Here is a 26,220-nt window from a genome sequence, read left to right on the forward strand (position 1 = left end):
TAGGGAGGGCGGCCTTTTAGGGACAAGAAAGAGGAGAAGCATATGGGGAACATTTAAACATCCTCAGTGATCTTGCTTACTTGCTCTTTGGAGCCTGTAATGTGTTGAGTGTTATCTCTACAATCCGTGTCCACCCAGGACCTCAGAATGTGACCTTATTTGGAAATAGAGTCCTTGCAGATGTAATTAGTTAAGAGTGTCACAGCGAGATAGTACTGATTTAGTGTGGTCCCTAAATCCAATGATTGGTGTCGTCATAAAAAAAAAGCAGACACACAAAGTTGGGGTGGGAGGAGGGGGCATGTGAGACTGAAGAAGGCAAAATTGGTTGTAGAGGAATCCATGGGTTTGACCCCATTGGTGCCATCAAAACAAGCCATTCTAATTTGCAAAAGATATTATTTCATGAACATTTTACATGAATGGCCAGGCAAGAGTGGATGGAAGCGGGGGCAGGGGCAATTGCTTGACCAGCATCATCACTAAGTACATGGACCTTTATGATCTTCGGGTGAAGAATGGATTGCCAGCTGTTTGGCTACTTTATGTTTAAAATGCAAAATTCTTTTTTTTTTTTTTTTGGCTTAATGTTTTAAATAACTTGAAGCAAAACACCTTTAACAAGTATTTGTTTTTCTTTCTTTTTTTTTTTTTTTGTTCCTTCACTGACTCATTAGCTAGGGCCACCTACTCCTGGACCATGTTGAGTGGCTGTTTAATTTCAGATACTGCCATTGGACGAGTCTTCCAAAAGTCACTGGGTCCAGCCCTCTGCCCTTGGGCAGATATGAGGCATTATCATCTAATTTTACAGGGAAGCAATTGGAGACCAGAGAAGTTAAATGACCATTTGAAGTCATTTATTATTTAGGCCATTTGGGGTCATTATTTATTATCATGGATAATAAATAGTGGAGGGGCCATGAGAGCCTGGTTTCTGGGCCCTGGAGCAGCGATCCTCTCACTTCCTCACATCTCTTCTCTGATATCAGTAAAAGCTTACTTGTACTGAGTGTCCACTCTGGGCCAGGCACTATCCTAAAGCCTTGCCAGATTCATCGTTTATTCCTCACAATTTCACTGTTATTGTCATTAGCTTTCTTTCCCACAGGAGACAAAAAGGTGCAGAGAAGCTAAGCAATTTGTCTAAGCTCAGGAGACCAGGCGTCAGAGGCAAGAATCCAACCAGGCAGTTTCACCTTAGAAGCCCAGCTCTCAAGTTCCACGTCCTGTGGCCTCTCCTCCATTCTGCTATTTACCCTCCAAGCCACCAAACACTCCTGGGAGCTGGGCTGGGCACCATGAAGGAACTGCCGTCAGCCACCAGGGGGCGCTCTGCGCTGGTTCTGCACACATATCTCCCCGAATACACTGGGAATTACCAATTCATCTGCTCTGACTGCGAACACAAAGCGATTGTCCCTACAAGATGCTAGGTAACCTTCCAAGATGAGCGAATTTAATATTATCCGTTCCTATTTTGGCTTTCCCACATAGAATCAGACGTGTTCTTAAAACTGAATGTCTTAAATTATTATCAATACATATAAAGTACTTCTTGTTTTTGCTTGATAAATAATAAAAACAGAAGGGACTAGATAATGCATTTTATATTTGAGTTTGTTGTTGCTGTTGTTGTTTTTTCTGCCATCATTTGATCAGACTTCCACTTATCCAACCATTTCTTCATGATCAGTGTGGGCCAAACATGAGTTCAGTTCAGTTCAGTTGCTCAGTCGTGTCCGACTCTGCGACCCCATGAATCGCAGCACGCCAGGCCTCCCTGTCCATCACCAACTCCCGGAGTTCACTCAGACTCACATCCATCGAGTCAAAGATGCCATCCAGCCATCTCATCCTCTGTCGTCCCCTTCTCCTCCTGCCCCCAATCCCTCCCAGCATCAGAGTCTTTTCCAATGAGTCAACTCTTCGCATGAGGTGGCCAAAGTACTGGAGTTTCAGCTTTAACATGAGTGGGCGGTACCAAACCCAGGTTGGGTGACAGAGGACCACGTGTCCAGGGAGACTATGCTAGTTCCAGCCTGTGTTCTAAACAGTATGAGTCATTGAGATGTGACTTTATAGCATAATGTCCCCCTTGAAGATTGTCCTGGTAGGAAATGTGTCTTCAAATATTAACCTCACAGATTTTGGTAACTAGACTTGGGGCAACTACTGTTCAGGATGTTAAGTGCTTTTATTTTAGCTCAATATTTACACTGTATCTTAAATATGCAGATAAGTGGGTTCCAGGGTACCTTTTGTTTCTCTAAAAGGCTAACAAATAGTGCTTTATCTATAGAAACATCTTTGAAATAAGATTGTGATGTGATCTGGTGACAGTCAGAGAGATGGGCAATTTCTTTAACTCAGGGGTGAGCCATTTATGGCCGGTGGGCCAAATCCAGCCCAACATTTGTTTATGTGGCTCCCAGGAGCTAAAAATAGTTTATATCCTTTTGAAAAATCAAAAGAAGGATATTATTTTGTGATGTGTGAAAATAATAAGAAATTCAAATTTCAGCATTCACAAATAAAACACAGCCACACCCATTTATGTATATGTTGTCAATGGCTGCTTTTGGCTCCCCTGGTGCCTCAGCTGGTACAGAATCCACCTGCCAATGCAGGAGACTCAGGTTCAATCCCTGGGTCAGGAAGAATTCCATGGAGAAGGAAATGGCAGCCCACTTCAGTATTTTTTCCAGAAAGGTTGGGCAACCTCACTCATGGAAATTTCTCTCCACTCTGTTTCTAAGATCTCTTATTTCCAATGCATGCATTTTAGATACACACTTAAGCTTCATTCTGGGAAGCGAAATTTTTGGCCACTCATCAAAACAATTTTTTTTTATAAATAGTGGCAAAAGAAAAGATATGATTGCAGATGGAAATGCTCTGATTGGCTAAGAGTTCCAACGGACGTCTCACTGACTCACCATAGGCCACCACGCCCCCGAACAAAAGAACAGCATGTAACTAAACCAACATGCAGTCAGGCCAGGGGGTAGGCCCTGTCCCTGGCATTGGGGATACACTGGAGAAAAAGAGGAGACAGTCATCTCATCCTCATGGGGTGACCTCTGCTGATTCCAGGGCCTCTCCTGGCAGCCTGAGTGTTGACCTCGCATTTCCTAATGAGCTGAAAAGTGGAAGGATGTCCCCTCTCTCCCTAACTTCAAAGTCCATACAGTAAGCCCCCTACATACGAACTTGCCAGTTGCAAACTTTCAAAGATGCAAAACTGTGTTCACATATCCAATCATGTAAGTTAGTTCACAGCCATGAAATTAAAAGACGCTTACTCCTTGGAAGGAAAGTTATGGCCAACTTAGCCAGCATATTGAAAAGCAAAGACATTACTTTGCCAACAAAGGTCCATCTAGTCAAGGCTATGGTTTTTCCAGTGGTCATGTATGGATGTGAGAGTTGGACTATAAAGAAAGCTGAGCACCAAAGAACTGATGCTTTTGAACTGTGGTGTTGGAAAATTGAGAGTCCTTTGGACTGCAAGAGAGATCCAACCAGTCCATCCTTAAAGGAGATCAATCCTGAGTGTTCATTGGAAGGACTGATGTTGAAGCTGAAAATCCAATACTTTGGCCACCTGATGCAAAGCGCTGACTCATTTGAAAGGACCCTGATGCTGGGAAAGATTGAAGGCAGGAGGAGAAGGGGACAACAGAGGATGAGATGGCTGGATGGCATCACCGACTCAATGGACATGAGTTTGAGTGAACTCCAAGAGTTGATGATGGACAGGGAGGCCTGGCGTGCTGCAGTCCATGGGGTCACAAAGAGTCGGACACAACTGAGTGACTGAACTGAACTGAAATCAGTTCACGTGTCTGGCACAAATGGTCATGTGCATGCACCCTCTATAAGTGGCTGTGCTTTTGTGCACTTTACTCTACAGCAGTGTACAGAGGAGAGTATCTGTATTTAAAGCCCAGAATGTCTGGAAGTAAGCATAAAAGCTACACCAGCAGTGGTATAGCTGGTCCTGCTAGCAAGGGCCAGCTGTTGTATCGTACTACTGCACTTTTCAAGGTCCTGTATTGTAAGAATAAAGATGTTTTACTATTTTGTATTTGTTTTTTATGCATTCTTTGTGTATAAAGCATTACAGACCTTCTACAGTACAGTACTATATTGCCGGTTGTGTCAGTTTCATTCCTAGGCTAACTCTGTCCGACTTAAGAACAAACTGGACTTGTGCACAGCACTCTCAGAAAGCAACTCATTCATATGTAGGGAACGAACTGTACTTTCAACCACTATGCCATCCCACCCTTGGTACTGAGGCTGCTGCTCCACATCCCAGAGAACCAACAAGAACCTTCGTGATTATTACTACTGTGAAATATCCGTAGACATGTCTTAAAAGAATGAACTCCAAGTGTGTTCCACTTTGGCTCTGAGCCCTGTTAAAACTTGCGTGACAGCTGACTGACTAAATGACAAGACATGTAACTAGCCCACTAGTTCACGCTCCTGAATTTTTATCTCTGTTTATTTCAAACAACAACTAGGTCCGGGAAAGTGCTTTGAAAAACTCACGAAATCACAGAACTTCTGCTGAAAGGCATCTTCAGAGATAAAGGAATGGGGAAGGTCTGAGAGGGGGCGAGGTCATGTATGCCCAGGGTCATACAACAAGCTCTGGGTAGAAGGGTGGCCGGAGTCTGGCGTCCTGACTCTCCCTTAAGGATCCCGTTAACTCGGGCCATTCCACCAGGATGAATGGCAAAGGCCAGCACATCAACTATAATCCCGGGGCTTCCCTGTGGAGCATTAACTGGGCCAGTCTAACCAGGGGGGTGGAAGCGAGTCTCATTTAGAAACTACTTGAGACCTCCTGGATTCCTCATTTTGACACCAAATGCTTTGTAGGGCCAAATGTAATCTTTTAAAAAGATTGTTGGAGTGTTTGTATGTGTTTTTTTTTTTTTCCTTTAAAACATAAAACTAAGGGGAAAAAGGCTCCCACAAGTTCTTGGCTCTCTGGCAGCTTTAACAAACAGTGGTGTGATGAGAAACACATGCCGACCGGCGTTTGCGGAACAGAAAAGGGGTGTTTGCTGCCCCCTAGAGAACCAGAAGGCCAGCCTTCCCTCCTCTGGGGCCTTGGGACACGGGCCGCCCAGTCGACCTCCCAGTTAGAGGCGGTGGGAAGGCAGCCGAGGCGGGTGACTTGCTGCAGGCCCAACAGCCTTGTGAGGCTCTCTCCTTGTGAGGCTGAACAACTGGCTTGCTGACATTTCTGGGAGGTAATTAAGGCACCTGCCCCAGTCTGACCCACTCAAAGGCACCTAAGGGACACTCCGGAGGGCTCCGCAATGGTTGATGGTCTCATCCCTAGGACCCCACCTTGGTAGCCTTCTGGAGTTGTGCATTTTAACAGTTTTGAGGTTCTGCTGCCTGGGCTTGGTGGATTATAGGGTCTCTGATATGTCAGGAATGGACTTAGTAAAAAGCTCCTCCACACACTGCAGTCCAGGGGCACCTGGACCAGAGGAAGCAGAGCTCAGGACAGGTGGAGAGGGAGGGGAGGAGGCAGCGTCTATGTCCTGCCCTGCTTAGCCTGATTTGGACCATGGAAAATTTCCAGTAGCTGATGATATGGTGATGAATCTGATGATGGCCCTCCTCTGGAAGAATCTGCCTGTACACACGGGCATATGATTCTCGGCGGGTCTCTTGGGCCCCCTTGGTCCTGTTGGGGATGTAGACTGGAGAGTCCCCCAAAGGCATTGCTGGATGGGGGTGAGGGAGCCTGGATAAGATGGGCGTGAGGGTCATCCTTTCCCAGGGGAGAGAATGGACACTGAGAGAGAGGGGTCACAGGGCATGACTGGCAGAGCCAGGAGTGGACCTCGCCCTCCAGACTCAGCCCAGCCGCGCACACTTCCTTCCACTGGGCTGGCTATCCATCCTCCGAACTATTCTAATTCCCCATTCTCTACTGGCCTTGACAGAAGCAGGCACTCCTACGAGCAGGTGTTACTTCTAGAAGGGAAAATGCTAACTTCATGGTGGACATTCCCCTCTGGGTCTCCCGGGCAAAGTCAAAACTCTATGTAGTTATCGAAAACAGCATTTATTTTCTGTTGTTGCATTTCAAACCAGCGCCAGCCATGAGGTTAAGTCCCAAGGGATGGAAGATGGAGCCTGAGCCCTCTGCGGGTCCTTTCAGCACAGCGGCTGGCTGGTGTCCCATTCAGAGACGTGTGTGGCTAAGCTGAGTGTTCCAGGTGGGGCTGACGGGCTGATTTCATCAATCCATTTCTTTTTCAAGACATTTGGATTTGAGGCAGCTTTCCATGCTCAGTATGGAAATAAACTGTCCTAACAGGGATAACCAAGAATACACTTTCAGGATGAATGTACAAATGGTTGAGGCTTAATTAGATCACAATGGTTGAAAGTGTTAAGCCACTCAGTCATGTCCAACTTTTTGTGATATCATGGACTATAGCCCGCCAGGCTCCTCTGTCCATGGGATTCTCCAGGCAAGAATACTGAGTAGGTTGCCATTTCCTTCTCCAGGGGATCTTCCTGACCCAGGGACTGAACCCAGGTCTCCTGCATTGCCGGCAGATTCTTTACCATCTGAGCCACTAGTGCAGACCCTCAATGTGGATGACAAAGAAAACACTTTTAGGAAGGATGTGCAAATGGTCGAGGCTTAATGAGATCACAATGAGGAGTTAAAACTAAACTGTGATTTCATAGATGCGTGACCTTGGGCATGTAACTTAACCTCTCCAAGCCTCAGCTTCTCCAGCTGTAAAATTAGGATACTGACAGCCCTACCTTCTAGGGCACAGCAAGTGAGGGCTATAGCAGCCCCAGTGGCCTCATGGATAAGGCACTGGCCTTCTGAGCCAGGGGTTGCTGGTTCTAGTCCCACCTGGAATAGTATGATACAGGCTTCCCTGGTGGCTCAGATGGTAAAGAATCTGACCACAGTGCAGGAGACCCAGGTCCGCTCCCTGGGTCTGGAAAATCCCCTGGAGGAGGGCATGGCTACCCACTCCAGTGTTCTTGCCTGGAGAATCCCATGGACCGAGGAGCCTGGCGGGCTACAGTCCATGGGGTCACAAAGAGTGGGACACGACTGAGAGAATGTTTCAGTTTCAAGTGAGGGCTATATCTGTAAAAAGTAACATTTTAAAATCAATGCAAGATGGTCATCTTTCTTGTCAGTCCACTTATTTCACCTACTAAAACGAAAGTCGCTCAATCATGTCCAACTCTGTGTGACCCCATGGACTGTACAGTCCATGGAGTTCTCCAGGCCAGAATTTCACCTACTAAGTATGTTCTAAAATCCTTCCTGCCCCTCTGCTCCCATCTCACTGTCACTGCCTGAGCCCAGCTCTCTACTCTGTCTTACCTGGAATGTCACCAACTGGCTCCTCCTAGTTGATTTCTACGAGCTTCCATCCTCTGCTCTCCCTATATTCCCCCATCCCAAAAGAACCTGAAAACGGACTCCACAACAACTTCGCTTAAAGCTTTTCAGGGACAAGCCTGCAGGATTAAGTTTCTGCACGTCTTCCTCTGTATGTATTAATAATATTATTGCTCTAGTTTTTCTAAAGCTGATTGTTTGAATCTCTGATTTCAGTCTAGGTACAATGCACACACATCTTGTTTCCAGCAGCTTTTAGGATTTCAGGGCTCTTCTCTCCTCTTTCCTGTTAGGAGCAACTTATCTACAGAACAAGAACCCACAACACTCTGGTCTTTCTCCTTCCTGACCTCATTTCCAGAAGTCAAACTGCTTTCAGTTCATTTTTTTTTTTTCATATTTAATTATGGGTTCTGACCAGACGGGGTCAGATTTATGGATCTTATTCATACGTCGGTGTGGTTTTAAGTCATGGGATTACCTGTCTCCTGGCTGACTTTTCACTTCCTTCAGCTCTTGTTCTGCCATGAAGGAGCCTCTGCCCCCACTCAGGCAGAGGGGCCGGGAGAGAGGACGTGTTTAGGGGGCATCAGCTCTTGGGGGCTGGGCTTTGTGGAGCAGGCTGGAGACAGGCAGCCCTTTGGGGGTGAGGAGGGCCATACAAGACTCTCTCTTTGCAAAGAGGGTCCTGAGCTCTGAGTGTTTTTGGAAATCTACTCCCAGGGTCTAGAGAAGTACCCTCCCTGTCATTAGCTCCAGAAAGAAGCAGCGCATTACTTTTCAGGGGTCAAAGTCTCCTCCAGGAACTCCTCGATCTTATTGACGTCTGTCTTCACATCCCCGTTGAAGGTCAGGAAGGGTGGATGAGTGCCAGGGGCAAGGTTGTGCAGGTCAGCTGGCTTTCTGTGGAGAGGAGAGAGCAAGGTTCAGGAGGTAGCTTACACCAGGGCGCTTCATGGACACGGAGACCTGGGGTGGATCGTTCATTATATGCCCGTTAGCAAAAACAGACTTGGAATGGGACGTAGGGCACAGAAGGGTGGAAGTTCTGGATGAATGTGGTGTGATATAGGAAATCTGGCCAGTGGAATTCAGTAATAGGAGCAAGACAAGATGGCCTGTGAAAAAAGCAGAGCCTGATCACAGGTGACTATCTAAGCTAGAGCCAAGAGTCCAATACCCAGGGCAGAAGTTGGGGTTTGCTTTCAAAAGGTCCTTCACTTATTCCCTTAACAAAAATGTATTAGGCAGAATCCTGAACTTTGAATATTCACGAATTCAGGCATGCTTTTCCACTAAGAATGATCTCCTGTATTCTTCAAGGTATGCACAGGAGGAAGGAAGTGACATGTTTGACATGGGTCCTTATTCAAGTCAGAAGGCGGGAGCGGGATGGAGCAAAGAGGGGGAAGAAGGGCCAGCAGACGGATGGAGGACCTGCGGAGGGAGGAGACTGCGCAGAGCACAGAGGGAGGAGGAGACATCATGGCGGAAGCTTCCGGGGCAGGGCTGGGACATCAGAGTCACCCCAAACCCTCTCTCTGAGAATGCATACTCCTTGTGGGAGGCAGGCGTGGGTGGAAACAGTAGAGAGAGGAACCAAGAGAGTAAACAAGGGGGAAGAGGAGTCTGCAATGAAACACATTCCTGGCGTAATCAGCCTGGGAGAGGAAGACAGGAATTTCAATTAAGGGGTCCCTCCCGCGTCCGTGCCCAAACTCACACACTCTCCAGCTGCCTTCTGGGGCACTCGGAACTCCTCAGACAATTGACACTGAAAGCACTTGTAAAATTTAATTTCCTTAGTCCCTGTGTTTACTTTATATGTGTTCCTCCTTTCAGACAATGGAAGGCCATTCTTTACCTTCTCTTCCTGTGTTTTAAGGGCTTCCCTTGTGGCTCATATGAGCTCACCTAAGGCAGTGATGGGCTTCCCAGGTGGCTCAGTGGTAAAGAATCCACCTGCCAATGTAGGATACTCAAGAGATGTTGGTTCAATCCCTGAGTTGGGAAGATCCCCTGGAGTAGGAAATGGCAACCCACTCCAGAACTCTTGCCTGGGAAATCTCATGGATAGAGGAGCCTGGAGGGCTACAGTCTAGGGGGATCACAAAGAGTCAGACATGACTGAGCCTGCATACACACACACACACACACACACACACACACACACACACAAGGCAATGATGCTTGGGTTCCCAGCAGGGTGGGAAAAATACATACTGGTTTTATATTTCAGCAATGACTTCTCTGTGGCTTAAAGATCTGGAAATTATGAGAGTGTTAGTTGCTCAGTTATGTCTGACTCTTTGCGACTTCATGGACTGTAGCCCGCCAGGCTCCTCGGTCCATGGGGATTCTGTAGGCATGAATACTGGAGTGGGTTGCCATTTCCTCCTTCAGGGGACCTTTCCAACCCAGGGATCGAACCTGGGTCTCCTGCATTGCAGGCAGATTCTTTACCATCTGAGCCACCAGGGAAGCCCTGGTGAAATTATTAAGGATGATTTTTTTTTTCTAAGACTCAGCAGAACAATGGCCTCTGGAGTCTGGCATCCTTCTGAGGTACTGCCTACGGCTGCTGGAGCCCAGCTCATGTTGCCCAGGGACGCTGGTCAGGGCAGGCCCCATCTCTTTGTTGACTCTCTTCAGCAGTTATGAAATTATATAGTTAGGACTTAATTACCTATTGCCAAGTCTAACTTACGGATCATTTAATATACATCAGTCCTCCTTCCCTGACTGGAGGTCAAGATGATGCTAAGAAGAGCCTACACGGGTGGTGTTCTTGCTACCAGCCAGCACAACAGTGAGTGAATGCAAGTGGTCCACGGCCTGCCTCCCCAGATCCTCACAACAGAAACAAGGCACCACTGCTATGCCCATCGTACCCATAAGGAAGCGGCTCCGGAAAGAGCCTGCTGGTTCAAGGACACTCAATTCATGGTGGAGCCAGGATCGGAATTAGTTTTGCTGGGAATTGCTAAGCTTCACTGTATCAAGCATTTTAAAAGTTCCTTAATTCATATATATATATATATATTTTTTTTTTTTTTTTTCAGTAAGAAAGTCTCCTTATCTATAAAACTAGAGTCCTGATACTTGACTGGCCTACTTGAAGGGCATTGGCAGGATCAGATGTGATAACAGAAAGGAAAGAGCCTTGTAAGGATCTGAGGAATGCTGGGGTGGCTGATCCACAGCCAAACACCAGTCCATGTTCAACAAATGATACTCCAAAGACCTCCTCTTCTCCACTAAAGGAAGCCAATCTTCCCAACTGGATGAAAGTCAGCTCTCACAGACACTGTCTGCATTGCATGTGTGTGTTCATTCATTTGACAGAGGTTAGTTGGGCCCCTGAATGAATGAATTAGCTGCTGTGATGGATACAAAGAAACTTAAACATGATCTCAACCTGCCCTTGAGGGATTCAAGGTCTCACGTGAATGACAAAACAAACTTCATAACTGATGAGTCCTGAAGAGCATGGTAGCATGGTATCTGAACCGAGGAGATGGGGTTTTTGGTGACAGCCCCTCCAACTCTAGATGGGCACCTTAAACAAGCCATTTAAATGTGTCTAGGTTTCCTTGAATAGAAGGAAGAAAAAAAAATCACATAAAGAATGAAAAAATGGGAAAGCAAGGCTAATTGTATCGGGACTGTAGATATCATAACCTGGTGAGATGCAAACTGATGGAGCCGGGCAGCAGGGACCATAGAGGCTGGGTGAGTCTGGGGGAGGCTGAGGGATAGATGTGCCTGAAAGTGGTGGGTGGGAGGGGGAGGCTTCCCAGGAGATGGGCTTGGTCCTGGGAATTGGGTACCATCTCTCCACATGGTTAAAGGATTATTTTAGGGAAAATATCCTAAAGGATTGTTTTAGGAAGACTATCCTTATGATAATATAAAAGATGAGGAGAGACAGACAGAGAGAATCTGGATGGATGAAGACCAGCTTGAAGAACAAAGAGACTGTCTGTCTTAACTACCAGTGGTGGGACTTGGACCAAGTGTGGGCTTTGAGAACAGACGAGAGAGTTCGGAAGTAAGAAACAGCATGGAGAGAGGATGCTTGGCTACTGATGGACAATGAGGGCAGCAAAAGGAGGAAGCTGGAAATGGTTCAGTGCCTGTAAAAATGAAAGAACAAAGGAATTCAGGGTTTTTTTTCGGGGGGAGGGGACTCAACTCAAAGGGAAAATGAAGGTACAAGTTTCAAAACAGATACTTTAAAGTGATAACAGAAAATGCAAGTGGAAACAGCAAGAGGAGAGCAGGGGCCTAGGTACAGAATAACTGACATGAAGGTGGCAGGGAGTGTGCTAAGCTCACCGAGGAGGAAGATGCACACCGGGAGAATGCATCTGAGCCAGTCCCCATTTAAAGGGGAAGCAGAGGAGAGAGGAGAGAAGCAAGAAGGAAAGCATGTGGCTCGTGATGGTGAACGATGCCGGAATTTCAAACAGTCATTAAAACTGCACTTTAGAAGCAGAACACTAGTAACACTCCATCCCAGTCTCTAATCCAGAGCTTTCACACTAAGGACTTCTAAAGATGGGAACATAGTGGGAGAAACGGTCTGGATTTCAGCTCCTTGGAAACTCAACCTCCCACACCTGGAGTCTGGCTGGGGTCCCCCAGGATGAGGGCAATAGTATGATGGGAATGGCTCACCCTGGATTTTCAGATGTCCATGCCCATCTCTGTGCCAGACACTCAGTCATGATACTCAGTGCCCAGTCCCTCCTTCTTCCTTGCAAACTGGGACTTGCTCTGTCCCAGGGGTGATGCTTGTTTTCTCAGCCTCCCTTTTAACTAGGGGTCTGGCCAAAGAGGTGTGAGCAGGAGGCAGCTAGGAGCCGAGAGAAGGTTTTCGCCCTCCTTCATGGATGATCCCCTGTTCCTGCAGCGAAATCTACTGCTCACGAATGCACCATCCTTTACCTTTTCAGATCCACCGTGGTGACATTGAACACAACTCCTTTCAGCCAGAGGATCATAAAGAGACGCTGAGAGAAGGGACAGTTGCCAATGCTTTCACCATCGATTCCAGCCTAAAAAGAAGAGCACGAGAGTCCTGAGTCGGCTTGTGCACATTAGCAAGAAGGCATATAGGAGTCTAACAGCTAGATGCCAGTTTGAGGAGACCTAAGTCCATGCTCCAGCCTTCCTTTAAAGCTGCCTTTTAATATTTGTCATTGTCTTCCTAATGTACGGTGACGCCTGGCACAGAGTAAGGGCTCAATAAACTGTGGAACTGAATGTGAGTTTCCAGCATGGTGATTATGCAGACCCATAACTTTCTGAAACCATTGAACCCTAGCATCTTAGAGTAAAAAGAGACCTTTAACATCACAGGAAAAGTGTTGTACAAGCGTTGGTTGCTCAGTCATGTCTGACTCTTTGAGACCCCACGGACTGTAGCCTGCCAGGCTGCTCTGTCCATGGGATTCTGCAGGCAAGAATACTGGAGTGGGTCGCCATTCCTTTCTCTGGAGGATCTTCTCGATCCAGGGATCGAACCCGGGTATCCCACTTTGCAGGCAGATTCTTTACCATCTGAGCCACCAGGAAACCCCTTAACATCATATAATCTGACACCAAGAATGTTGGACCAACTTCTATACTCCTGAGTAATCATCTCGTCTATGCTTGAAGAGCTCCACTCACCAGCAATTTATATCTCTCAAACCAGTCCATTCTGAGGACAGTTCTAACCATCTGAAATGCTTTCCTTCAGTTATATTAATAACCTCACCCAAGTATGTTCCTCTATCGTTTATCCTCTACCCTTTAGTCCTCGCTTCGTGAGGATGTCATGAGTACGGATCCTCAGATTTTGACCTCTTTCTACCTAATCTGCAGGCTCAAGACTTTAATCAATGTCCCACTTAGTTCTACGACTTGACCTTGTGTCAATAACCTATTCATTTGTTAAATTATTCTTTTGAACAGTGAATACATATTGATCATGTGCAAAGCACTGTACACAGGTTTTTCAAAACAGCATTTACTCAGGCGCTTAGGACCCTCCTTGGTGTGGACCAGGGGATGAGACAGATACACACAGATAATCACGGCAGACAGCATTATTGAGGACCTGCACACTCCTGCTCCCCAGCTTTCCCCTTCTCACTACCCTCCTCAAAACAGAATTTTTTTTCTCTGAAAGGCAAGTCCTCTTTTACCTCTGAGTGGGCTGCAGAGACGTGAATTTTATAGAGTGTATTTTCAGCAAACACGGGAAGAAAAAGGTTGGAGAACTGATTTCTGTGTGATTTATTTCCACTGAGTGGTTTATTGGCTCCAAAATGGTACCTGGAGGGAGAAATCACCTGCTCACTCTGTTTGGGGCTTCCCTGGTGGCTCAGATGGTAAAAAAATCCACCTGCAATGCAGGAGACCTGGGTTCAATCCCTGGGTTGAGATGATCCCCTGGAGAAGGAAATGGCAACCCACTCCAGTATTCTTGCCTGGAGATGTCCATGGACAAAGGAGCCTGGTTTACTGGCCCCAAAATGGTACTTGGAGGGAGAAAATCACCCATTCGCTCTAGTTTTTGTTGTTGTTGTTTTAGGGTGTTTTTTGGGGGAGGGGGGCAGATGTCTTTCTTTGTATTGGCCTCAAGGCATGTGGGATCTTAGTTCCCTGACCAGGGATCGAACCTGTGCCTCCTGCAGTGGAAGCTCAGTCTTAACTTCTTGACCGCCAGGGAAGTCCCACCCACTCACTCTAGTTTGTCCCTGGCGACCCTGGCAACTGTGGCCTCATCAGGACCAGGCTCCACTCACAAGGAGGATCCCTGGAGGAAGGCCCATAGCCTGGCTTGAAAAGCTGACAACAATCCAACCAACATCCTGGAATGGGGGCTTACCAAGAGTTCTTTTCTTTCTTTCTTTTTTTGAAAGAGAAGGAGAAAAAACTTCCCTCCAAGCTCAGCACGTTATTTTTCCCCTGCAGCTTTGTTTGCTGTGGGGTTGGGGTGGAGACTGGTGCGGATGCCTTCTTTCCTACAGGAGAGCCTCAGTGTGTGCTTATTTCTAGCTGGCCCATCACTCCCAGCAGAGGTTCAGGTTTATAATGGAAAACTGGTGCCTTTGCTGGTGTTGCTTGTTGGTAATTGCTATGAAATTACAGTTATTTCACCTTTCTCTTAACTCTACCTGGAACTCCATCCTTATTCAGGTCTCACTTTCCTTGGTACTGGAAACAGATCCACTCTGAGTGTTTCAGACACCACGGGCTTGGTTATAGAAAATCAGAAAGGTGGAGGGCATAGGGCAGGCGCCACCCTGACCACAGGGCTAACGTTACCGATAAAGCCACACTCAGACAGGCAACCATGGATTTAATAATGACTGGTGCAAAACTTGAGTTGATGACATCAGTTCCTAAAAGTATCTTTCTCAAGAAGCACCCTTTTGACAGGTTCTTGGTCCCTTAATACATCCTGACAAAGGAATTTTTCCCCAGGGTCGGTTATGATGTAAGTGACAAGCCGAGAATTCAAAAACAAAAGCCACACACTCTTATCTGTTTTTACCTCTGGTGGTGGGGGTGGGAGTGGGGATACTCATAAGAGACTCGAAGTAGGAACTACAGAAATATTGGCATTCTTATTAGCTGGACCCAAAATTCATATAATAATGTTAATAATACCAATGAATATCTATATTGTGAGGCATTGTTCTAAGTGCTTTCCATATATTGCTTTTTATTTAATTGCATTATCATGAATAAGAAGCTGTCTGTTCAATTCAAATCTTTTATTTTTATTTATGTATTTTTGGTCACATCACCTGGCATGTGGGATTAGTTCCCCAACCAGGGATTGAATCTGAAGCCTCTGGATTGGAAGCAGAGTCTTAACCACTAGACTGCCAAGCAACTCTTTCTTTACATAACATTATTAATGCATTTATTGCTCATGTGAAACCTGTGTAGTGAGATGGTGTCACCCTTTTACAGACGTGGGAGCTGAGGGGAAATTACAGAGAGGGGACATCACTGGCCTGAGAGCCCCTGGGATGGACTCAGGCAATCTGGTTCCAGACCCAGAGCTCTTAACTGCCATGCGCAGACTCCATCCTGAGGACCCAGCCCAGACAGGTAGCACGGTCACCCAAAGTCATGGAACAGGAGGTGAGGGCGCTGGGGACGTCTGGATACATCCCAGACTGCAGTCCATATGCCACAGCTCTGCGGGCTGTAGAGGCTGGTGGCGGTCACCGTTCCCCCCGTGTCCACTACTGTCTTAGGATTCTAGATGTAGTAAAAAAAATTGCCAAAAGACCAAGAGAAACAAGACACAAGGGGTCTGTCTTACTGTCTCTGCATGTCTCTTTCAGCTTCACCATCCCTTCCCTTCCCTTTTCTTGTGCTGGGAACACTTAACATGAGATCTACCCTCTTAAGACATGTTTCAGTGTGCAAGGCAGTACTGTCGACTATCCAGTGTTGTAAGCGGCTCTCCAGCGCTTACTCACTTTGCTCAAATTAAACTGTATTTCTGTTATTAGGAACTCCCCGCTTTCCCCTCTCCTTGCCCCTGGCAACCGCCTTTCCACTTTTCGATATTATGACTTTTGCTATTTTTCAGTTCAGTCACTATTTTAGTTACTTCATATAATCATCATGCAGTATTTGTCTTTCTGTGATAAGTTTAATTCACTCACCGTAAGGTCCTTGAGATTCATCCATGTTGTTACACATTTTAGAATTCCCTTCTTTTTTAAGGCTGCATAATATTCCATGCCTGGAAAATCCCATGGATGGAGGAGCCTGGTGGGCTACAGTCCATGGGGTCGCACACAGTCGGACACAACTGAGCTACTTCACTTTCACTTTTCACTTTCATGCACTAGAGAAGGAAATGGCAACCCACTCCAGTGTTCTTGCCTGGAGAATCCCAGGGGCGGGGGAGCCTGGTGGGCTGCCATCTATGGGGTCACACAGAGTTGGACACGACTGAAGCGACTTAGCAGCAGCAGTATTCCATGTGTGTATACATTAGTTTTTTTAATCCATTCATCTATCAATGAGCATTTAGGCTGTTTACATATCTCGGCTATTTAAACAGTGCTATAATGAACACAGGGCTTCCCAGGCAGTGCTAGTGGTAAAGAACCCCCCTGCCAGTGCAAGAGATATAAGAGACATGGGTTTGATTCTTAGGTCAGGAAGATCCCCTGGAGGAGGATATGGCAACCCACTCCAGTATTCTTGCCTGGAGAATCCCATGGACAGAGGAGCCTGGTGGACTATCCACAGGGCCACAAATAGTTGGACACAACTGATGCAACTTAGGACATACACTGTCATAATGAACACAGGAGTGCTACTATCGTTCAGATTCTGATTTCAGTTATTTTAGCTGACTCCCCAGAAGTCGGATTACTGGGTCATATGGTAGTTCTATTTTTTATTTTTTTGAGGAGTCACAACACTGTTTTCCATAGTCACTGCTCCACTTAGTATTTTCACCAACAGTGTGTGAGGGTGCTAATTTCATCCTGGCCAAGACTTGTCATTTGTTTTTTCTAGAATAGCTATCCTGAGGTGAGATCTCATTGTGGTTTTGATTTGCATTCCTCTCGTAATTACTGATATTAAGAATTCTTTTTTGTTGGATGTTTGTATGTCTTCTTTGGAGAAACATCTATTCAAGTCCTTAGCCCGTATTTTAATTGGGTTATTATTTTTTTGGTATTGACTTGTTCATTTTCCTCTTTTCTTCCTTCCCAACTAACCAGTCCTGTGCCCCAATATAAACCATTTGATAAACTCATGGGTTAAATGTGGTATGCTTGTGGCAGCCACTTGAAACATCAACCAAGAACTTCGGGGGACTCAGGCGGACCCCAGGCCCTGGAAAGTATGAGGAAAAATCCAGATGGACTGTGGTCCAAAGAGGCTCTGAGCAATGGGGGCTGGGGTGGTCAGAGACATGGTGAACTGGGTTGAATAACATCCCCTCCCAAATGCACGTCCACGCGGAACCTGTGAGTGTGACCTTATTTGGAAGCAAAATTTTACAGATAAAATCGAGTCAAGATGAGGTCATGTTGGATTCAAGTGGGCCCTAAACATTTGGGCACAGACACAAATGTCGTATTGAGATGAAGGCAGAGATTGGATTGATGTATCTGGCAAATCAAGGTCAGCAGACCCCAGAAGCTGGAGGAGATTAGGGCGGGGTCTTCTCTAGAGATTTCAGAGAGAGCATGGCCCTGCTGCCAACTTGATTGCAAACTGCCAGCCTCCAGAACTGTGAGAGAACACATTTCTGTTGTTATAAGGCGCCCAGTTTATGGTCATTTATTTTGGCAGCACTAGACAATGAATGCCAACGGTGGGGTCAAAGGAGAATGGCTGGCAAACAGAGGCTGGCAAACTCCCCCAGTTCATCATTCACTTTTCCATGGGCCTCACGTGCACACAACTGCCAGCCAGCTCTGACCCCAAAGTACTGTCTCTTCCCTAGGTATAGTAAATGTATTGACTAGAACATGTATATGCTATACTATACTTTGCTATATTATAGTGTATTATTAATACATTCTACATCATCTAAGCTGTAATAACACATAAACTTTGTACCCCAGTGGCTAAGACTCAGCATTCCTAATGCAGGGGGCCTGGGTTCAATCCCTGATCGGGGAATTAGATCCCACATTGCACAGCTAAAGATCCAGCATGCCCTAAAGAAGACAGAAGCATGCCACAACCAAGACCCAGTGCAGTCAAACAAATAAAAATAAATATATATAAATAAAAAACATAAACCATTATACGCTATGTAATAGTACATATAATAGTAATGGCAGGATGCAATTATATAGGTTGTATGATTACACATTATATGCTGTATGCCAACTAAGTCATGTTATATGCTATGACGTAGTCTCTCACGCTATATGGTAAGCTTGGCTGATGTTTTATTCAAGTTGCCTTCAGCAGCAACAAGCCCAGGTACCTAAAACTGAGTGCCTGTTAGAAAGCATGCATGTTGAGGACAGGATGATATTGCTCCATTTTTATAACTTGAGTATCTCAAAATTTCGATGTTGGCCCTCTAAAGAGCATCCTGAGAAAGAAGCTTGGGTTGCTGAAGGCATTATAGCAGAGGATTATGGTACTAGACCCACCTCTGCCTCTGATTCACCCCATGACCTTAAGTCTCAATCTTTGCACTTATAACTTTCAGCAATTTTCTAAAATCAAGCAGCTAATGGAAAATTATCAGCTTAAGACAGCAGTTTTCCAGCTCTTTTGGTTTCAGAATCCTTTTGTGCCTTTTAAGATTGTTGAGGATACTAAAGAGCTTTCGTTTATGTGGGTTATAGCTATCGATATTTACTGTATTATAATTAAGGCTAAAACATATTTATTTCCTCATCCACTAAAATATAATAATAATGACAAATATATTACATGTTAACACAAACAGCATATTTTAATATAAAGAAACCATATATTTAGAAAAAATTTAGTAAGAAGAGTGGCATTGTTATAGTTTTACAAAATCTTTGACTGACTTAGGAGAAGTCAGCTTCTGCATTTAGTATTTTCCTATTTGTTTGGAGTCTATGAAAAAAATCTGGCCTTACCCAGATACATAGTTGGAAAAGGAAGGAGTAATTTAATAGCCTTTTCAGATAATTTCAGATAATTGCAAGTATTTTTCTTTTATACCATACCGAAACTCAACAAGTGGTAGTTTCTTAAAAGTTAGTTGATAGGTGGAATTTGAAACCCTATCAATGAAATTCTTCCATTCGACTAAAAAGAAAAAAAAAATCATCTATCTCGCACTTTGCATGGATCATTTACTCATGAATGGTTTTGTCACATCACAAATTCATCATTTTGAAAATAACATTTCACAGACTTAAGTCTTCCAAATGGTCATACATTTTCTCATATGATAGCAAAATATCTCATTCAGAAATATCACCACCAAGTTCATCAGAAAAATTTAAGCAAGGAGAAGCTGTCAAACTCCTAGTGGCAAATGCCTATTTTCTAATATTCTCATTTTCTCTTCAAAGTTTGTCTTTTATTATTGGCAACGGATACCGCCAGCTGTTAGCCTTGAAATGACAAGCTCATTTCCTTCATTTTCCAGGAAATGTCTGGAAAACCCATGATTTGTCTGCTGGTTGTCTTTCAGGCAAAAACTGTTCTGTGAGAGAAGCTGCTGGTCAGCCCATTTGCACAAGTACTTCTCCTGAGACAATCACTGTGCTTGGCAATGCGGCCGAAGGGCTAAATGTGCATTTCCCATTTCATCCACCAGAATGTTTAAAAGATACGTACTCACGGGCTGAGATTTTAATTACATTAGATGACTTTAACAGCTTCGTCACAATCATTCATAAATGAGACCGGCTCTTTTTTTTACTCTTCGTGTATGACAACTCTATACCACTTCCTTTATTTGCACTAAAACCCCAGCAGATTTTACCACAAAATAGCAACCTGAGGGAGAAACAACGACTTTGAAAATATTATGACCTCCCAGGATCTCTGAAAGGATCTCGGGGACCCAGGAGTCGGCGAACAACATTTGAGACCTGTTGGACTAAGACATTCCACAAACAGACCAAGGTACATAGAGCTTCGTCTCCAGACAATAAAGGGACGCTGATAATTGCCCAAAAGTCATTTGCTGGCACCAAGGTCCAGAAGAGAGAAGAATGACTCAGAGAGAACCCCAAAAGAAATAGCAGGATGAGGAGAGATGACATTTAAGCTGGACAGATGTCATGTCACTTATCAATTTATTGTTTCCCAGCTCCAAAGGCACCCTTCAATAAATGTTGGGGGAGAAACGGTGGGGATTCCTTTCAGCATTTCTAAAGTGGAGCGTGGAGGTAGGGTTTCCCAGGAGAGAGCATGGGAGGGCCCCTGCAGAAAGAAGGGGCTCTCCTGATGCCTCTGGTGTGGGCTGGGGGGTCAGGTCTCCAGCCTCAAGCCAGGAAGGGATCGCTCTGGCCCCTGCAGCCTCACCTGCTGATAACCTTTCTGCAGCCCTCTGAACACAGAAGTGAAAGCCCCCATGTCGCCTGCATACAGCCTGCCTGTGGTCTAGGCGGCCTCATGGATCTGCTACTTACTCTGCAAGCCCCATGTGGCCTGAGGGTCCCTTGTACCCACCAGCCCCTGGATCCTTCTGCTCACCTAGGCTCGCAGTGCTGATCATCTGCTTTGAACTCAGGAGGGTGGCCCATTGCTTGGCTAGCAATTCCAAAACAGCTCTGGCCTTGCCAGAAGAGTGAACTTCTTTGCTTTCTGCGGGCCTGACCACACCTTCTCCAGTGAGATTTGCACCCCTTCCAAGTCTGCCACCCCTTGGCTATTCTCCTTCAGCTCTAGAGTATACCATATACTGCTGCTAATTCACTTCAGTCGTGTCCGACTCTGTGTGACCCCATAGATGGCAGCTCTCCTGCCCCTGGGATTCTCCAGGCAAGAACACTGGAGTGGGTTGCCATTTTCTTCTCCAATGCATGAAAGTGAAAAAATGAAAGTGAAGTCGCTCAGTCGTGTCCGACTCTTAGCAATCCCATGGACTGCAGCCCACCAGGCTCTTCCGTCCATGGGATTTTCCAGGCAAGAGTACTGGAGTGGGGTGCCATTGCCTTCTCCGAGAGTATACCATATAGAATGTCCTTATATGTAATGGTTACTCGGGTATCATTAATTATCGCTTATGTTACACTTCTCCCGCTAAAACCACTGTGTGGCTTCTCTCTTCTGATTGGACCCAGACTACAACAGACGCTTAAATGTCTGATAGCTCAAATTGGAAGATTTTTAGGCTATTTAACTATTCTTTAAAAAAAAAAAATAATCCCACAAAATTAAGTTCTAAATGAGGTCAAGAAAGAAGCCTGAATTTTCTCCAAAGAAATTAAATGTCACGTTTCAACTTTCTGTTGCTTTAGCCTATGAAAACTGTCCCTCAGGACTTAAGTGGTTAAACATTCTTTTCGAGTTTCAGATAAAAATTCTACAGCAGTGGGGTTTGAGTTGACTTCAGACACAATATGATCTAGCTCTTTCTTTTTAGTTGTAAGGAAATAGTCGCAGAAAGGCTAGATGTCTTGCCCATGGTTGCACAGCCTGGGCCCATGGCAGAATCAAGGACATAATGTTTTTTTGTTGTGCCATGCGACTTGCAAGATCTCAGTTCTTTGACCAGGAATTGAACCCAGGCCACAGCAGTAAAAGCCTGCCACTAGGCAACCAGGGGACTCCGAGGGATATAATTCTTGATTCCTAACTTTTCTCTAGGCTAGTTATTCTCTTACAGGAAAGAATGTTGAAGTGACAAAGACAACAAGAAGAGGACTTTCTTTTTATATAAAACAATTCATCTATATAGCACTAAAATGATTCATATTAAATGGAAGAGAAAGAACTTTTCTTTATAGTATGTACTTTCTATATAGTATTTGGATCTGCCCACTTTCTTCATATAAGTCAGATGATATGCCTTAGTATGATCATCTTTTTAATACCAAATGATTTGTCATTCCAATCATTTGGTTGGTCAGCCCCTCATGAATAGAGATGAGATTTGGTGATTTGTGGTCCACTTGAAGAAGGTAAGTTCTACCTTTAAAGAAACAACATTCTTTTTCTCAGCAGTCACATAAGGCTTAACTCACTGGGGTCACTCTGGGCATTTTTCATTCAATTGTTGTTCTGTGTTTAGTCGCTAACTTATGTCTGACTCTTTGCGACCACATGGACTTCAGCACTCCAGGCTTCCCTGTCCTTCACTATCTCTCAGAGTTTGCTCAAACTCATGTCCTTGAGTCGGTGATGACATCCAACCATCTCATTCTCTGTTGCCCCCTTCTCCTCCTGCCCTCAATCTTCTCCTCCTGCCCTCATCCCAGCATCAGGGTCTTTTCCAATGAGTCAGCTCTTCACATCAGGTGGCCAAAGTATTGGAGCTTCAGCTTCAGAATCAGTCCTTTCAAGAAATAATCAGGGTTGATTTCCTTTAGAATTGACTGGTTTGATCTCCTAAACAGGTAATAAGTATACATTTGAGGCTTCAGAGATTGTCAACATTTATCTGAAGTTGATTACAAAGGCTGAATAAGCTCTATGCAGAAGGCTGCCTGTACAATGTCATATGAAGAATTTCAGGTATATTGGTCAGGGTTCTGCAGAGAAATAGAACCAACAAGATTTGTGTGTGGAGAGAGCTAGGGATAAAGACAGAGATAGAGATAGAGATAGAGATAAAGATAGAGATAGAATTGTCTCCATCTGATTGCGGAGGAAGGTGCGTCTAAAACCTTGTGGGCTATGTCATCAAGTTGGAGACTTAGGGAAAAGTCGCAGTTCAAGTTCAAAGACAATCTGTTGGCAGAATTCCCTCTTCTTCAGACATTGTCAGCCATATTTCTATTAAGGCCTTCTACTGACTGGATGAGGCCTGCACACAAGATAGAAGGTCATCTGCTTTACTCAAAGTCTACTCATTTAAATGTGCATCTTATCCCCGCCCTGCCCCCGCAAAAAAAAAAAAAAAAAAAAATCTGCCTGGAAGCAGTCAGCATAATATTTGCCCAAATACCTGGGCATGACAGCCTAGCCAAGTTGACACATGCAAATTAAACATCACAACAGGTGAATTTAAAAATATTACTTGAGACAGGTAACCCATCAATTTAGTATGTGTCATCAACACCTTAGCTCACCAGATGGTTTTTATAAACAGCTGAACATAGTTATGTAAATATCCCCTCCCAAAGGAACTTGTAGGCTCCATGCCCAGAAGGCTACTTGGCTCAAGTGTCTGACTAAGAGAGCAGGGTCCAGAGATACCCTGGACCTGAGTTACCAGTCTGTTCTGATAATGGCTTTGGGCCCAAGGCTGCCTATAACTCAAGGAGCTGAGTAATATCACTGGGCTCAAGGCCTCTCGGGAGCGACCTTCAGCCTGCCCTGAGCTTTATGGCTTCTGCAGAGAGCCTGTACTCACCCTCCTGCTTGTCCACATACCCTCCAAGAAAGAACCACCCCCTCCAGCCCAACACCACGCCAATGACCCCCTTTTCCAGCCCCTTCTTTCCATTTCCATGTGTTTTCCTTCCTACTGTTTCATGTCCAAACTATTCGAACAGGTGACTTGGTTTCTCAAAATTCTTGCCAGTCCTGCTTCTACTTAACATGCTCTTTTCTTTTTTAAAAATCAGGTTTTAGCTGCAGCATGCAGGCTCTAGTTTCCTGACCAGGGATCAAACCTGGACCAGCTGCATTGGGAGCGTGGAATCTTAACCTCTGGACCACCAGGGAAGTCCTTTAACTCCTTCTTATGAAACAGTTCTCTTTCAGTCACTTTCTGGGACGAAGCACTCTCCTCCCTCCCGTGTTTCCTCCTTTCCTTCCGCCCTCCTTCCCTTCCTCTTTCCGTTCCTCTCTCCTTTCGTTCCTTCCTCCTCGCCTCTCTGACTTAGCCCTACTTGACTGCTCTCTTGTTGCTAGAGCTGTTGTCTATCTCCTCCTCTTAAAACTCAGCCCTCCGCCACCTGCCTTGTCACCTGCTGCCTCACACACATGCCACTGGGAAAGGTGCACGAGACCCTGCGCTCAGAAGAGCCCCGCCCTTGGCTTAACGCTCTGTGGTTGCTGTCTCGAAATCCTTTTAATCATTTTGAATGAAGGATGCCACCCCTTCACGTTGCAGGGGGCCCCACAGGTTGACAGCCGGTCCTACACGTGACTCTTCTAATCCTTTGCTGAAACCTTCCTCTTCCTAACTTTTGCCCTCTCAGCTGATAGTTCATCCCCTACTACATTTGTACACTTTTGAGAACTCGTCTAGTCCTGAGAACATGATTATCCTCCCCGAGACAGCAAGAACTCTGGCTTTTAGGCCCATAAACATACAGTTTACTCTGAGCTTTTAAAAAAGGAGAAGGAAAGAAAAGGAAGAATGTTGAAATGCTGCAGAGCTTGCTTGGTTTAATCCTTCCTTGTTACTTCTGTCTCTTGCCCTGTCTCAGTCCATTGTTAACGTATTACCATAAAATTCACCTCATTTCAATTAAATAGTTTTCCAGTTATTAGATACCTGAGGTTTTCTTATTAGTAAATCAGACTTACTAATTAGTAAGCATTTAATAATATTCTTATTATTGTTTTTTTAATATCAAATGATCTGTCCTTCTAATAATCTAACTGGTAAGCCTTCAACTAGCACGGATGTGACTTGGTGACTTATTTGGGGTTCTCATTTTATGAAACCCTAGGGACCCAGGAAGGACACGAGAAATCTAAGTTTGATGGGAAGTGCCAGGAGCAGGAGTTCCGCCCCTGGCAAAGGTCATGAGCAAGGAGGCTCGGCATACACAAAGGCGGGATCGAGCCTCAGGAGTGCCCCTGGAAATTCTCCAGCATCTACCCCCCAAAACCAGAGTCTGCCTACTTTCTGTTTTGTGCTCTCACCTACACCTCTGACTTTACGGGAGGCTGTCCCCCACTACCTCTCTCTGAAAAAAGAATTAATTTACAGCTCCAGTTAATAATTCCTGGGTGTGATAGTGTTTCAACCCACAAACTCCTTTGGAAGTCCTCTAGCCTGCCTGAATAGGTTTTTCCGGCCACATGTGATTGTTCAGAGCCTCCCAACTGTGAGAGGCATGAGATGTTCTAAACTGTCTGAATATAGATTCCTTTGAGCAGTTAAAAGATTGATTAGAAATTGTATTGGTGAAGAGTTTTTCACTTGTTGGGCCAATGTTTGCTGCTAAGTTTCCATATCCCTTACCTGCTGTGTCCCTGGCAGTGTATTGATTAATATAATTGGTGTAAGTAGTAGCTTTAATGTTTGTAATCTTGGACCCTTGAGTTAATTCTTTTTCTTGTTATAGCCCACCACACCTTTGCCCTATAGGAATACAACTTTAATGCTTTTGGAGGGTGGCGCCTGACTAATCACCTTTAGAGAAAAATAAGTTTTCTGAAGAAAGGGTCTTAAAATGTTAACAGGCCTCCAGGACAGAATATGATGCAAATCACCTAAACTTTTGCATATGATAAGTTTGCAGGAAGAAAGCCTGGCTTACTGCATGACTCTACCCCTTCCCCCATTATCCTCTATGCATAACTTAAGGTAGAAAAACTACTTTGGAAAATAAAGTGCAGGCCTTGTTCACCCAAACTTGGTCTCCCCATGTCGTTCTTTCTCTCACCTTCTGGCTGAATTATTCAGCCTCTTTTCTCCACTGAATTTCCTCACTGAGCTATCCTTATTTCAGCCTCTTTTCTCCACTGAATTTCCTCACTGAGCTATCCTTACTCTATTACTCTTTATATCCTTAATTAACGTTTAATTAAGCAGTTGTTTCCTGATCCTCGCCGACGCCATCCCCGCTTCAAATTCCCTGGATCCACGGGGGCTGGACCCCAGCAGGGAAGGAAATCCAAAAAACAGAGGAGATATATGTGTGTGTGTGTATATATGTATATATATATATGGTTCATTTTGTTGTACAGTAGAAACTAACACAACATTGTAAAGCAACTATACTCCAATAAAAATTAATTTTTAAAAAAAGAAATGCAAGCTTGATTGCCCTGATAAGTCTTCCTAGTGACTCCAGCATGCCTCAGAAGACAGAATGATTCTCATTCATATCATAAACCTATACAAGCCTTGCTGCTGCTAAGTCGCTTCAGTCGTGTCCGACTCTGTGCGACCCCATAGACGGCAGCCCACCAGGCTTCCCTGTCCCTGGGATTCTCCAGGCAATACCAAGCCTTAGAAGGTC

General features: G+C 45.0%; 1 protein-coding gene across 2 annotated transcripts in view; it reads right to left on the minus strand.

Moving 5' to 3' along the window:
* The window catches only part of CLIC5 (chloride intracellular channel 5), a 170,199-nt gene that overhangs the window by 39,589 nt on the left and 104,390 nt on the right, over positions 1 to 26,220 (minus strand). For both annotated transcript variants that reach the window (XM_027525491.1, XM_027525492.1), the window contains exons 2-3: positions 12,368 to 12,477; positions 8,195 to 8,320 (exon numbers count right to left, since the gene is read on the minus strand). In XM_027525491.1, coding sequence (XP_027381292.1) covers positions 8,195 to 8,320; positions 12,368 to 12,477 — 236 coding nt within the window. The remainder of the gene's footprint in view (positions 1 to 8,194; positions 8,321 to 12,367; positions 12,478 to 26,220) is intronic.

Source organism: Bos indicus x Bos taurus, chromosome 23 (assembly GCF_003369695.1).
Source record: "Bos indicus x Bos taurus breed Angus x Brahman F1 hybrid chromosome 23, Bos_hybrid_MaternalHap_v2.0, whole genome shotgun sequence".
Classification (NCBI taxonomy): domain Eukaryota; kingdom Metazoa; phylum Chordata; class Mammalia; order Artiodactyla; family Bovidae; genus Bos; species Bos indicus x Bos taurus.